We start from the raw sequence: 13,807 nt of genomic DNA on the forward strand, positions 1-13,807 counted from the left end.
TCAGCATCATCAGCCGGAAAACGTCCACTGCTGGACAAAGGCCTCCCCCAAAGATCTCCACGACGATCGGTCCTGCGCTGCCCTCATCCAACGTATTCCAGCGATCTTGACCAGATCGTCGGTCCATCGTGGGGCCTACCAACGCTGCGTCTTCCGGTACGTGCTCAACATTCGCTTCGTCCCTTATTGTCATATATTTATATATATCCACTGGGTTACGAACAATTTGGATCGTAGTCAACTCCGCGGTTCAAGATATTATCGGCACTGGTGGATTGGAATTGGAAACGCTTTGAGTGTGCCATGAGACTTGAGCCACACTCACCGTTTAATATTAGCCTGAACAAATTCCAACTATACTTCAGATGTCACATATTCATTGTGAATTAATTGAGACGGCAAAGAGCATTTTTCCAGCGTGGGACACTGACCTCCACTATTTACCACTGGACTGGCGGCTATCAAACAGCTTTTGTGCCATTTTGATATTCGCCATTTTGGCGCTGTTGGCCATGTAGCAAGAGTCTGCGGTACTAAAACTAGTGATGACAACCTCGGCAAACATCAGTGGCATCATCGCAGCCATTTGTATTATACGTCAAAATTAGTTCTCTGGACGCTCGCGAGAGGCGCTTCAAATAGACACAAAAACTTTGCTGTCAAACATATGGAACAAACTGTGCAGTGGTATTTAAACAGGTCAGTGGTACTGGATAAAACGGGAAACTTTTCTTTCTCAGGCTCATTAAACGAGCAATCAATTTTTGACCAGTTTTTTTTCGATAAGCTCACGCTTCAATAAGCCGAAAGTCTCAATTCGACATCCTTTCGTTAATAAATACGCCATTTTCACCATAAGGGCTAAATATTTCTGCTCACGCACGATAATTCTTCGGAATCACATGGCCATTCGTGGATTCATAACAGTTCGAGGCCGACAATTCTTTCTTCTGTCTTCTTTACTTTATTATTTAATACATCGATTGATGGAGTGTTAAACAAATCTTTTGGTTATATTCAAATTTTAGAAAGAATTCGAAAATATGATGTGGTGCGAAATCACAACGATGCAACGCGATAACTGCAACTCTGTGACAACATATTGAATAATAAATGAAATTCGAAAGATAGAACATTTTTATTTTTATAAAAAAATGAAATTCGAATTCAATAAATATTTCTATGGCCAGCATCCAAAATTTCGGAGAATTTATTGTGTGACACAATTTATGAATTAATAAATAAAATGAGGAAAAACGAGCGTACGGGTCACCTGGTGTTCAGTTATTACCGCCGCCCATTCTCTTGCAATACCAGAGGAATCACAGGAGCGTTGCCGGCATTTAAGGAATGTGTACGCGCTTTTTTTTTGAAGGTACCCATGTCGTATCGTAGCGGAAACACCACACAAGGAAGCTCATTCCACAGCTTTATAGTACGTGGAAGAAAGCTCCTTGAAAATCGCACTGTGGAGGAAAGCCACATATCCAGATGGTGGGGATGATGTGAGAAGGTGGAATTTGGCGGTAGAAATCAGGTGAAACAACTCTTCGGAACACTCCCCGTGATAAATGCCGTTGAAGACACACAATGAAGCGACGTCCCTACGCAACACCAAGTAATCCAGCCGTTCACAGAGCACTGGATCCCCGACAATTTGAGCTAGGTACTCTGCGTTGCACGCGGTCAAATGGATTTAGCTGATACTGGTTTGCACCAGACCAGAGATGACAGTAATACTCAATAATATGTGGCCGGACCTGCGCTTTGTAGTGCGCTAGAATGTGGACCGGCTTGAAGAATTGCCGTGCTCTATTAATGACGCCCAGCTTCTTCGAAGCCAATTTGGCTTTGCCCTCCAGATGACCGCGGAATTGGCAATCGCTCGAGATTTCGAGACCCAGTATTCCGACACTAGGCGAGGCTTTAAGGGAAGTGTTGTCGATGAGCGGTGATACGACAAATGGTTTTTAGTGGTTAACGCGCAAACTTGAGTATACGCTAACACAAAGTTTCAGCATTCAGTGGGCATCAGATGAATGTCTTGTGAGGACGGCATCCCATCAATAACTACAATGTTATGTCATGTCCAAAGAGGATGCAAATGCTACTTAATAAGAGGCGGAACTGCCTTAGTAAAAATTTAAATTTTGTTTAGTATGAAACATGCAGTGATTTGACATAAGTTTGGAATAGTAGTAATTACAGCATCACGATTGGCCACGAAGTATAATCCGGCTCAGTTTGAAAGCGAACAGTTGCTTATAACTTCAGCTATCTCCTTTTTTAACAAGATTATAGCCGTCCTCTGTCAATAACTGCACGTTTCATACAATCGAGTGAATCCCTTTCATCTCAGAGCTTCGCTAAGCTGGCCATGTCTTCCCCGTAACCCCTCCCAACAAAATAGCCCTGCAAACTGTTATCTTTGTCGTCTCTATCTTGTATTTCCCATTACTGTTGTTATTACTATAATATTGTAGTCATTAATCTTGTGAAACTGCGTTCTCGTATGTAGAACAAGTTACGGAATATCTCTATTATATACGCTGGCATCCCGCCACTAACGAATAAATCGCAATAGGAAGAGATTCTGCTTTTATCATGCCTCTCAATTCAATGCTATTTTTCTCTATTTAATATATACTAACTCATTAGTAAAGATGCTATTCATTCTAATTTGATTTCTTTGAGAACTACCAGTGGAAGGGTCTTTTGCACAAGATGCCGGCTAGATTATGGGAAGCACAACGGCGCCATTTTCGGCCGTGATGTGTAAGCATTACTTTGTGTCGGTCTGAAGGGCGCCGGAGCTAGTGAAATTACTGGGCAAACGAGAATTAACATCTTATGTCTCAAGGTGACAAGCGCAGTTGTAAAACCGCTCAAAATTTTTGGGATTTTCTTCTAAGCAGCACTGCATTGTAATGTGCAGGTCGTATCGATTACAATCTGCTGAACGTTCTGCTCGTCTGGTCCCTTATTGTCATAAAAAAAACTAATAAGGAATTCGATCATTTCGAGAATTTCAATTAGGTATTTATTGTACATATTATGACAATAATCATAGACAAAATATCATCAATATATTTATAAATGAATTGCTGTTCGTTAGTCTCGATAAAACTCGAGAAAGGCTGGACCGATGTGGCTAATTTTGGTCTTGAATTTTTTGTGGAAGTCTAGAGAAGGTTTAAAGGGTGAATAAATATGAAAATGCTAGGAATTAAATAAGAACAACAATTTTGTTTTTTGACGGGTCTCCCGTCGTTCAGAAATCAAATTGAATAGAATAGTTTAAAATGAAAAACTAATTAGAATTAGTTTAATTATTAATTATTATTATATTTAATTATTATTTCTAACTTTCTCAGAAGGTAAAAAATAAAACTTAATTTTAGTCAACTATAGTTGGTATTTACCAGTTAATATTAACTACAGTTGTTAATATCTTCTTGTGATAGATTATTTTTATGTACATTGATAAATCTTAAGTTTTGTCAGTAATTAAATTTCTGGACGCAACCATAATATTTGATACTTGACAACCAACTTTATGTAGATTCAAAAATCTTAAGTTATGTCACAAATTAAATTTCTGAACCTAGCATTAGAATTCGACAAATGAGGTATCTTTTAAGGCGAAGAGTAAGCGGAAAACACATAAACATGGTGTTTTTGGTATATTTTGTTGTTATAGACAAGTTTTGTGGTGAAAGTGTAGCATTTCGAGCTAGGAACACTACTTAATCCTGTTACACATATCCTTAAGTCTTATTTGTAGGTTGCTAATGCTTGCTGTTGGTTATAGTTAACACTGCCGAGCATTTTAGAACTACCACTTTTCTTTGAAGTTAAACAAGTTTCTTGGCATGGCGTAACGCATTTTTTTGGTACTTCTCTCAGAAAAGTTATTCTTATAGCTTGTACTTTTTTGTGTAGGTCCATTTATTCAGATTAGTAGTGAATAAGGAGGATTGTAAGCATATAAACTGTTTTCCACCCAATAATTTTGAAAATATTGGCTTTGCTACATAGATGGCGGGGCGGGAGCCGTGAACTCATATCGCTCAAGGTCGCTGTCATTTAGTGTCGCCTTAATGGTAAACGCGCAAACTTGAGTCTTCTGCGGGTGAAATTGGGCAAAAGAGAGAGGACAAAAGAGGACTCGATAGAAGACTTATTCAAAATAGTTTAATATTTTCAAATTTAAGACAGGACAACGTGTGTCGAGTCCGCTAGTCTTTATATATAAAAATGAATTGCTGTTCGTTAGTCTCGCTAAAACTCGAGAACGGCCGGACCGATTTGGCTAATTTTGGTCTTGAATTATTTGTGGAAGTGCAGGGAAGGTTTAAAAGGTGAATAAATATGAAAATGAATTAAATAAAAACAATAATTTTGTTTTTCCTTTGATTTGTCCCCCGTCGTCCGATATTTGTTTTGTATGGACATATTTTCTATGAGAGAATTTATTGACGCACGGTTTGACAGTTCTGCTGTGAAACAATTTCATTACAACAGGGAGCATATTTAACGAAATAATTCTTGGTGTTATGAAATATTATTTTATTTATTATATACAGAACAACGTCTGTCGAGTCAACTAGTATTTGTTATTACAATCGACATCAGGTATTTTATTATGTCTGAATTTAATAAATAGTAACAATAGCCATATTATAATTTGCTGTACAAGCTTAACTGAAGCACAACTAACGTCTTAGAACACTACCACACTACGTTCGATCCGAATCCTATCCGTGAAAACACGGTCCGAAGTAGTCGTAGAACTATTTCTATTTTTATTTATGTTTACGCACTAGATCCGGTTTCCGTCATCCGATTTCTTTCCGTAAACCGGTAGAAATAATTCTACGACTGAGTAGTCGTAGAATTATTTCTACCGTGTTTTCGCGGGTACGGATCGGACTATCAATCAATCCTTTAGAATTCTTTTTGATGTCATTTCTAATAACTACTAGATACTACTACCGCTTCGGAAACAAATGGCGCTCTGAGACAGAAGAAGCGGCGCAAGCAACTCTCCCAGCATTCTTTCTTTGCGCTCTTTTCAATAAAAAATATACAATATTGTACAGTCATTTCTATCGCTATTAAATAATCACAATCTAGTCCCAGGCTGTCCGATCATTTAGATATTCAGCAGTGGAGTAATAGGATTTACGACAAAGCCATTTTTTTATATTCTGATCGGACGTAGTGCGAAAGTGCTCTAAATCCTTGAAAACATGGTCCGCAGTAGTTGTAGAACTATTTCTATGGTAGTTTACGCTCTAGATCCGGCTTCCGTCATCCTATTTCTTACCGTCAACCGTAGAAATAGTTCTGATTTGTTCCTGTTTCGCCGCGCAGTTTCGCCCCACACAAAAAAATCTTTTTTCGACCCAGATTTTATTCCTGTTTCGTCTTGAAAATAAGAATAATGAATAATTTATTATTTGTTATTTTATTCTTGTTTTGCCTTTATTCGAAAGAAACAACCGAAGATAAATGTGCCGCAATCTGCAAGAACATAAATAATATCCTGTAATAGGTTTATGAACTCCTTTCATGCCATCGTTTGGTCTCGGGTAAACTATTGCTCTTATATATATCTAGAATATTGTTGTAATTCACTTTTTTTTTGGCTGTACTACAATAACATTTTAAAAAGTGGAACGAAACAGGAATAAAAATCAACGTGGGACGAAATAGGAATGTGGGACGAAAACCCGGGGCGAAACAGCAAATAATCATAGTTCTACGACTACTTCGGATTTTCACGGATACGGATCGGACTCTGACGGATCGGACGTAGTGCGAAAGCGCTCTTACGCAATGAACAACCATTTTACTTTATTATTACGGAAGCGTTTGATGTCGGCTTTAGAGACTGATAACTTTGTCTTCTTTACTATTTTTTAAGATACAAGTTAAGTAGGTATATTGATAACTATGAATACTACGCCCAAGAAGGCGTACTCGACCCAGTCTCGAACAATGTGTGAAGTGTTCTGTTAAACTTTGCTAATAATTAAAACTAAATGCCGGGTTGCGTAGTAAAACTTTGTAAAAATAAATATTATAAGAAATAAGAAGGCCACTGGGATAAGTATCACATCAGTAAGTATTTTGTATTTTATTAATTTCAATTTAAAATAATATGAAGTTACAAAATTTTAAAGATGAGGTACCATTGAGTGTCAAGATGCCACACAAGCATCTTATAGTCGCCGTAATAAAAGAGCTATTGTACTTAGGTCATGCGGTATCTATTTGGAGCGCAGCGGAGACCAATACTTAATCTAAGTTGAACAGATTATTTTGTTAAATCTTTTTTCAAAATTATAATCTAAATTTATAAGTTCAAAGAGTAGTGAGCATAATATCATATTATTATAATCATAATGTTAAATATGAATCCCAACAATCGACAAACGACAGGTTATAGATCACTGGTACAGGTTATAGGTACTGTTTTGGAGTTTACTCCTTTAGAATCGATTTTTATATAAGGCGCCCGGTATGAGAAAAAAGTGGACAGTAAAATCTGCTCATCAAAATTTGATAGTAACGTTTTTCACATTTAAATAAAAATGGACTTTGTCGACTAACAAATAAGGTTACAATTATTAGCATTGTATTTTCCTATCGGCCACCTATCGTTACTTTTGAAAATTATTTTATTTTCCAATAAGAAGTTTTGTGGCTACTGAAAGTTAGTTTCCTAAATTTTATTAGATGGCGTTGAATCTTAGTTCAAATTAAAAACAAATAATACTAGATTAAACGTCATCTAGTGTCACTTTCATAAACTATTTCGTATTTCCAAATCGAACGCTGAATCTTTCGAGTAATACGACAACATAACTTTTTTCTTAACATTAGCATTCATTTGATTACTAAAATACCTAATAGGTATCTATAACATTATTAATTATTATCATGCCTTTAATATTACTGGTTATTTTAATGTTGCTAGTCAACCGTTTACCTTCTTTATTATATACAATTAGATATCTTCTAAAATTTGTGGACAATTCATTTTATTTTATGACATAGGATAACTGGATAAAAGACGGTTCACTGAGTCATTCTTACAAAAAAAGGCTGTGAAGAGCAAACTGTACGATTCTGTGCCAATTTGTGAATATTCCTTTTTTTTTATGGAATAGGAGGACAAACGAGCGTACGGGTGACCTGGTGTTAAGTGATCACCGCCGCCCACATTCTCTTGCAACATCAGAGGAATCACAAGAGCGTTGCCGGCCTTTAAGGAAGGTGTACGCGCTTTCTTTGAAGGTACCCATGTCGTATCGTCCCGGAAACACCGCACAAGAAAGCTCATTCCACAGCGTTGTAGTACGAGGAAGAAAGCTCCTTGAAAACCGCACAGTGGACGACCGCCACACATCCAGATGTTCTACAGATCCAGAATATTCCTGTGGTCAAAGTTAAAAATATATACATCAATAACTACGGGCAAAAATACCTATATCAATAACTACGGGCGCCACCATTTTTTCCGCCCTAGATTCCGACGTCTAATTTCAATTAATGTAAGTTATTTGATAGTCAACCGATTACCTATTTGGAATCCTTAGATCAGTTATACGTCTAGATGGTCTATGATAGCTGTGAAAACGTAGAAAAAAATAGACTTTAGAACTCACCTCTATTTTGAGTAATTCACGCACAAATAACACAAAGTGTCATACAAATCGCGAGTGTAACACGTAGCTTGTCACGCACACTAAACTATTATTCCTGGCTTGTTTTTATCGGTTGTCTAACAGCAGGATAATCTATTTGTACGTATAAATTATCTAAGATGGAATATAAATATTACGAGGAGCTTGTACAGCAATCCGTAAGAACGGTAAATCATTGCCACCCCACTTAATATTCGAAAATTTCACAAACAGGATAAATGGATATTCAGATAGGTATATTTTTCACGGCGAAGTTCATGTTAATTACTTACTTTAATTAGTGATTTATTACAGGGAACGTTCCTAATGCGCGATTACACTGACGTGCAATCAGCCAAAATAATTTTGGCTAATATTGTAACTTATGGCTAGATCCTAAATAGGATTGTATTGTATATAATCTAGTGTATGTTTTAAAACTAGCAAATGTTATAGGTACTAGTGTGAAGTATTGTAATTTTTAGTTGATTTTGTACTTGTGGAGGCTCATAAATAGCCTTTACTTATCTACATTTAACTCAGTATTATGGCTGTTAGCCCCCCTAATATAAATAATTAACCATTGATCATCTAACTAAATATATAGTTTAATTAAAAAGACGGATTTGTACGAAAAATGACGCGCCGGATGCAATAATAGTCAGATAAGAGAATTAGGTATAAAGAATATTAATCATATATTCTTCAAAATATTGTGAGCGAGTTGCTGTCGACGTTTGGAAGGTTGTACTGACTCAGGCTGGACTCATGGACTCAGGAAGTCTGGAGTCAGGGCACGACAGATTGTACATGCTGCAGGCGTTTGTGTCGAACCGACGTTGGAAGAGAGTAGGGGCACCGGTCACTTACCACTTAAAATTGTTCAATTTACAACATAAAGAAATACATAGTAGGCGTAAAACAAACGAACGCATCCTTGCGGCTAAACAACGCTGCGTATTTTTCAGGCAGGTACCCCGCAGTCCGTAGCAGTCACCAGCCACCAACCAACTTGTGGTAGAAGGCTAGACTGACACTAGGCTCGCAAACGGCCGACCGCGTCGCTCACTCGCCCGCCAGTGGGGCCCCTTCAGCGCTCCTTACCGTCAACACAAGGACAACCTAATTCATGTTTTGATTGCGTTTCATTTTAATTAGATGCCAATAGACTTGTTCTCCATTGATTATGCGTATATTTAGCCATTTGATTTTATGTTTTAATTAAATACGTCGTAATACATAGTATTTTCTCGTCACATATTTAAATAAAGTTAGTTATGAGTCAAGTGGGAACCGACAGTGCTCCGGATGGACACCATCTCCATCGACCACTCTTCTTCGCAATCGCACGGCTCCGCTGAAAGCCATACAGCTATGCACTTACTTGACCAGCATCTTATTACGCATTTAGAGGCTTCGCAGCGCGCATGCGTCCAATGCCGTAAACATAAGCGGGTGACCGTTCCCGAGCCAGCACGTGCTGCGACCGCGATACGATACAATAAATATAACACAAAACCAACCGGTGCGGTCGCCTGCCGCCGCGATCACACCCAGCACCAACACTTGCAGTAATATGAGCGCCATATAAACAAAATCATTTGAACAACACACGTTATCATTAACGCGGGCTGCGTAATTACGTACGCCGCAGCCCGCTGCCTCCGGCACACTGACGGACGCGAGCGGGGCGCCGTGCACGCGGGGGACGGGGCGGACCACTCGGCCATTGGCAAATGGCAATACTAACTAGTTCCGCACCGCCAAGTGATGCCAACGGAAAATCGACTCGATATTTTAGAGACGTTATAATCGCATACTCAATAAATCCATCCAAATCTTGCTTACAAAAATATGTGTTGTACGGTGTTGAACAAAATATAGTTTACTTTAAATTTTAACTAGAAAAACAAACTTGTCAGTAGACGGTACCTTTCCTTTTGATTCTCCTATTTGAATACAAATTCTACGCTTCAAAAAATAAAACAGTTATGGTCGTGTGTTTTTGGTGTATTTACAATAACAAAATTATTCATGGTATTTTAAAGCTTAATTTAAGTTATTAGTGCTTTCCATACATGGATGTGTAAAATAAACACGGAATAGGAGTATGGATAAAATACTTAGCAGAGCATAGTCCATTTTTGACATTCCATAAACATGCCGAGTACATCACTATTCGACACACGAGCGGCCCGCCACCCGCTCACTCACAACTCACAAAATACAAATCTTCATTCAATGCGTATTCTGTCATATTATTATTACGAATCGATATTGGCATCGTTCTTCCGGTATGGTATATCTACGCTCGTTGCGTCCAAAACTTAACTTAGTGGATTATTAAGTACTTAACCATTTTGAAATATTTATTAGAGCTATAAACTAGTCAATATTCTACATAATATTGTTTCATATTTTGTTCGCTTTTATTATTTCATAAAAAATACCGATCTCTGTTGTTCTGATAATAGGTACCTAAGTATTTAATTATTTTCAAACAAGCGACCTAGTAGATATTTTTTGGAGATACAGTAGCACAATCTAAGAGAACCTGACACTGATTGGTAAAATGTAATAAACTATTTTTTTTTTAAAACACATTGACAATTTTTTTTTGTAAATTTATTGAAGTAGCTGTTACTTTGCGGAAATCCGTAATTATCCAAATGATTTGAATTTTCTTTAGTGTTTTCTTTATTGGCGGAATTAACATTAAAGAAAATTCAAATCATTTGGATTTTTTTTGTATTTCAGTAATTAGGTACTAGCGGACCTCACAAACGCTGTTATGTCAATAAAAAATATTAGTATTCGCGAATAATGTTGTATAAAGTCATCGGAAATGTGAAAAACAAAGTTAATGCGTTGAAGATGAATTTATAATATGAGCGATTTTATAATATTATGTAGTAATAAAATGATAGGGATTAATTTCGGAAACAGCATTTACATTACGGTAAAGAAAAAAATTTAATCTACATAAGTAGAAAGACATATTATAAAATCGTGGGACTTTTATGTATAAGATATACACAATTCCACCATACATTATTTTGTTATATCTCAAAGGGACAGCGTTTTCGTTGAAAGCTCTCAGGCGGCTTATTTTTTTTCCGAGACCTCCAACAAATATCGTTAATTTATAGAAATATGTATACAAAAATTTAACAAATCATATACTCAGGGCCGGATTTAAACTTAATGGCACCCCTAGGCACCGGAAAAAAATCCGCCCCTATACTGGAATTTTACTTAAACTTATAGTTTATATATTTTATTTTTGAAAACTAAAATAACTAATTTATTGCAGAAACTTTATTATATGTTACCTATATATTCTATAAACATGAATTTACAAATTATGGATAAATTGAATTTCTTGAATTATCAATTTAACCAAAAATTATTAATTAACTCAAGAATTAATTAAGTATATTGAGCAATCTTGATAAGGCTAAAAAAATTTTTTTTCACTTTCAAAATTTTGCCATCCTGAAAAATTTGCCGCCCTGGGCACTTGCCCCAACTGCCCCTATTGTAAATCCACCGCTGCATATACCTACCTCGAGACCAAGCTATCCGTTGGTGAAATCAGCATGAAAATTGGTGCGCAGCGGAGGACTTTGTTTTATAATATGTACCTACTGATAACTACTGTTGTTGAACTAAAGCTTGGAATGATATTTTGTGAAATTAATCTATTTTTTTTTAATTATTTTGATGTTTTAGCGTTTAGGATTTTAATTTCCTTTACGTATCAAATTGTTTGTATGTTTATGTGCATGATGTTGTACTATTTATATTGAATTTAAAGTTCAGTTCATTTATACCGAAATAAAAGTGTTCGTAAGAATGAACATTTTATTAATAAGAATTTTTATTTCGTCGACGCAAATATTCAAACAAATCAAAGTTGAAGCCGACGATCCAGAGGTCAATGTACGTAATCTGTGCAGTACTGTTCACTGTTAGTATATTTGTTTAAATATTTATTTTGTTTGAAAATTTCACTTTTTCAATTTAAAGTTTTTAATTAAATAATAAATTTTGCCATATTTCTGTGGACTAGTATTACTTATATTTTTATTTATTTCATAGGTATGCAGACCATACTGTATATTTATGTACATAATATTATGTATCTGTAATTGCAGGAACACAAAATTAATTACTATAATGTTATGAATTCAAAACAATCTATTATTTTTTTAAAGTGATAACCCTCACTTCCGGGATTAATTTCACAGAAAGAGCGACATCGTAATTTTCCTAATATGCTAAATATTGGGGCTGAGCAGGTTATCAACTGTAAAGTAGATCCTGTAGATGAAGCCACAACCTGAGAGTTGAACAAGACAAACAAGATTTATGAACTTTACGTTACTCGAACGGTTGGAAGTTGGAAGAGTGAAAGAGTGCTCGCACGGAACCAGAGAGTTCGCGGGTTCGAGTCCCGCATCGTTAATAGATTTTGTTTTCAAATTATTTGTGTATATTATGAATTGACATGGCGTGTATCCTGTGTTGGTGGACCTCTAATAAATGTATAAAAAAATAAAAAAAATGCGTGCGTACAAAGTACACATGTCAGAAGTGAAAACCTAATTTGCACGAACCTCTACTGCATCTGAAGTCCTATTACATGTTGCTAGGATAACACATGGTTTCAACCGCTATGAAAGACATGACTATTACCGCTACCATATTTATGTTCTCCTGGTGTCTATGTAGTAATACGTCGTGCGCAAGACGTCAGAATGCATGCTAGAGCACTTGCACGGAACGCGAGAGGTCGTGGGTTCGAGTCCCGCATCGTTCATAATTTTTTTTTTCAAATTCTATTTGTGTATCTGAACTTCAGCTTACTGTACGTACCTAAGTACAATATTTACAAACAAAACAATTGTGCAGAAGGTTAGTATTTATTTATAGCTTAGATCTAGCATCTGCAGTACTAAGGAACATATTATCACAGATATACAGATGTAATTAATAAGGGTTATAAAATACCAAGTAACCGCAACGACGCGGAAGCCATGCGTTCGACACATTGCGTACGCCGCGACCGCTCGGCGCCCAGCGATCGGCGGCAACAATGTAATCGGCGTAGGGGTAGGTCAGTGGAGCCACATCCACGTGGAGTCAGCGTCTGCCACCAAGCCATCGACACGCGGAGCTAGCCGACAGCCGCGCGACCGACCTATAGCCTCCTGCGCGATTGCATTCATTGGACGGAGTTCTATATCATGCAGTAGAAATGTCGTGAGGCATTTCTTTATAATAAAACTAGCTGACCCAGCAAACGTCGTATTGCCATATAACATATTAAAAAAAATCAATTATTAAAATTTTGATGCAATCGATTCTCAGACCTACCAAATATATCGTACTACAATTATTGTATTCAATTGCCATCTTGCAACCCTATATCGGTTTGGTGGATGGAACAGAATAATATAAAAATTGTAATACAAAATAGTTGTAGATGGTAGAAGGGCGAAAATCTGAATTTGTATGTATTTTTCAATGTTGAATCATAATAATAAAAAAAAAATGTCAAAAAGTTAATTTTGGGGTGGACTACCCTTAACATTTAGGGGGATGAAAAATAGATAGTAGCCGATTCTCAGACCTACTGAATATGAATGTAAAATTTGATAAAAATCAGTAAAGCCGTTTCGGAGGAGTAAGGTAACTAACATTGTGACACGAGAATTTTATGTATAAGATAAACAAACAGTTACATATACGTAGGTAACACTGAAAATGTTTAGAACTTGCCAGTTAGAAACATTGCTAATGAAAACTTTTTTTGAATTTCAATTTTAGAACTCTTTGATAACCTCATATAGTATATTGCATTCATTTGTCATTTGTTTTTGTGAATTGGCGGCAAATCTTAAACTCTTGTTAGTACCTACACGTGAAAATTAACCTAACGCGAGAAAATTTTTGGTCAACGATTTATTATTACTTTCGTTGTGGGCTTACTAAACAACGAAGCGATGATAGGCTGCCATTAGCATTTTTTAATGAAGCCCTATCTCGTGCCACTATTTACAATTAGTTTAACGAGTTTAAGCGTGGAAGTAGCAATCTCAATTATGATC

General features: G+C 36.5%; 1 protein-coding gene across 3 annotated transcripts in view; it reads right to left on the reverse strand.

Moving 5' to 3' along the window:
* Positions 1-9,353, reverse strand: part of LOC126974525 (protogenin B-like) — a 140,727-nt gene extending 131,374 nt beyond the window's left edge. For all 3 annotated transcript variants that reach the window (XM_050822038.1, XM_050822037.1, XM_050822039.1), the window contains exon 1: positions 9,218-9,353. In XM_050822038.1, coding sequence (XP_050677995.1) covers positions 9,218-9,281 — 64 coding nt within the window. In that variant the 5' untranslated portion in view covers positions 9,282-9,353. The remainder of the gene's footprint in view (positions 1-9,217) is intronic.
* Positions 9,354-13,807: the final 4,454 nt, after the last annotated feature.

The sequence above is a fragment of the Leptidea sinapis genome, chromosome 32 (assembly GCF_905404315.1).
Source record: "Leptidea sinapis chromosome 32, ilLepSina1.1, whole genome shotgun sequence".
NCBI lineage: Eukaryota > Metazoa > Arthropoda > Insecta > Lepidoptera > Pieridae > Leptidea > Leptidea sinapis.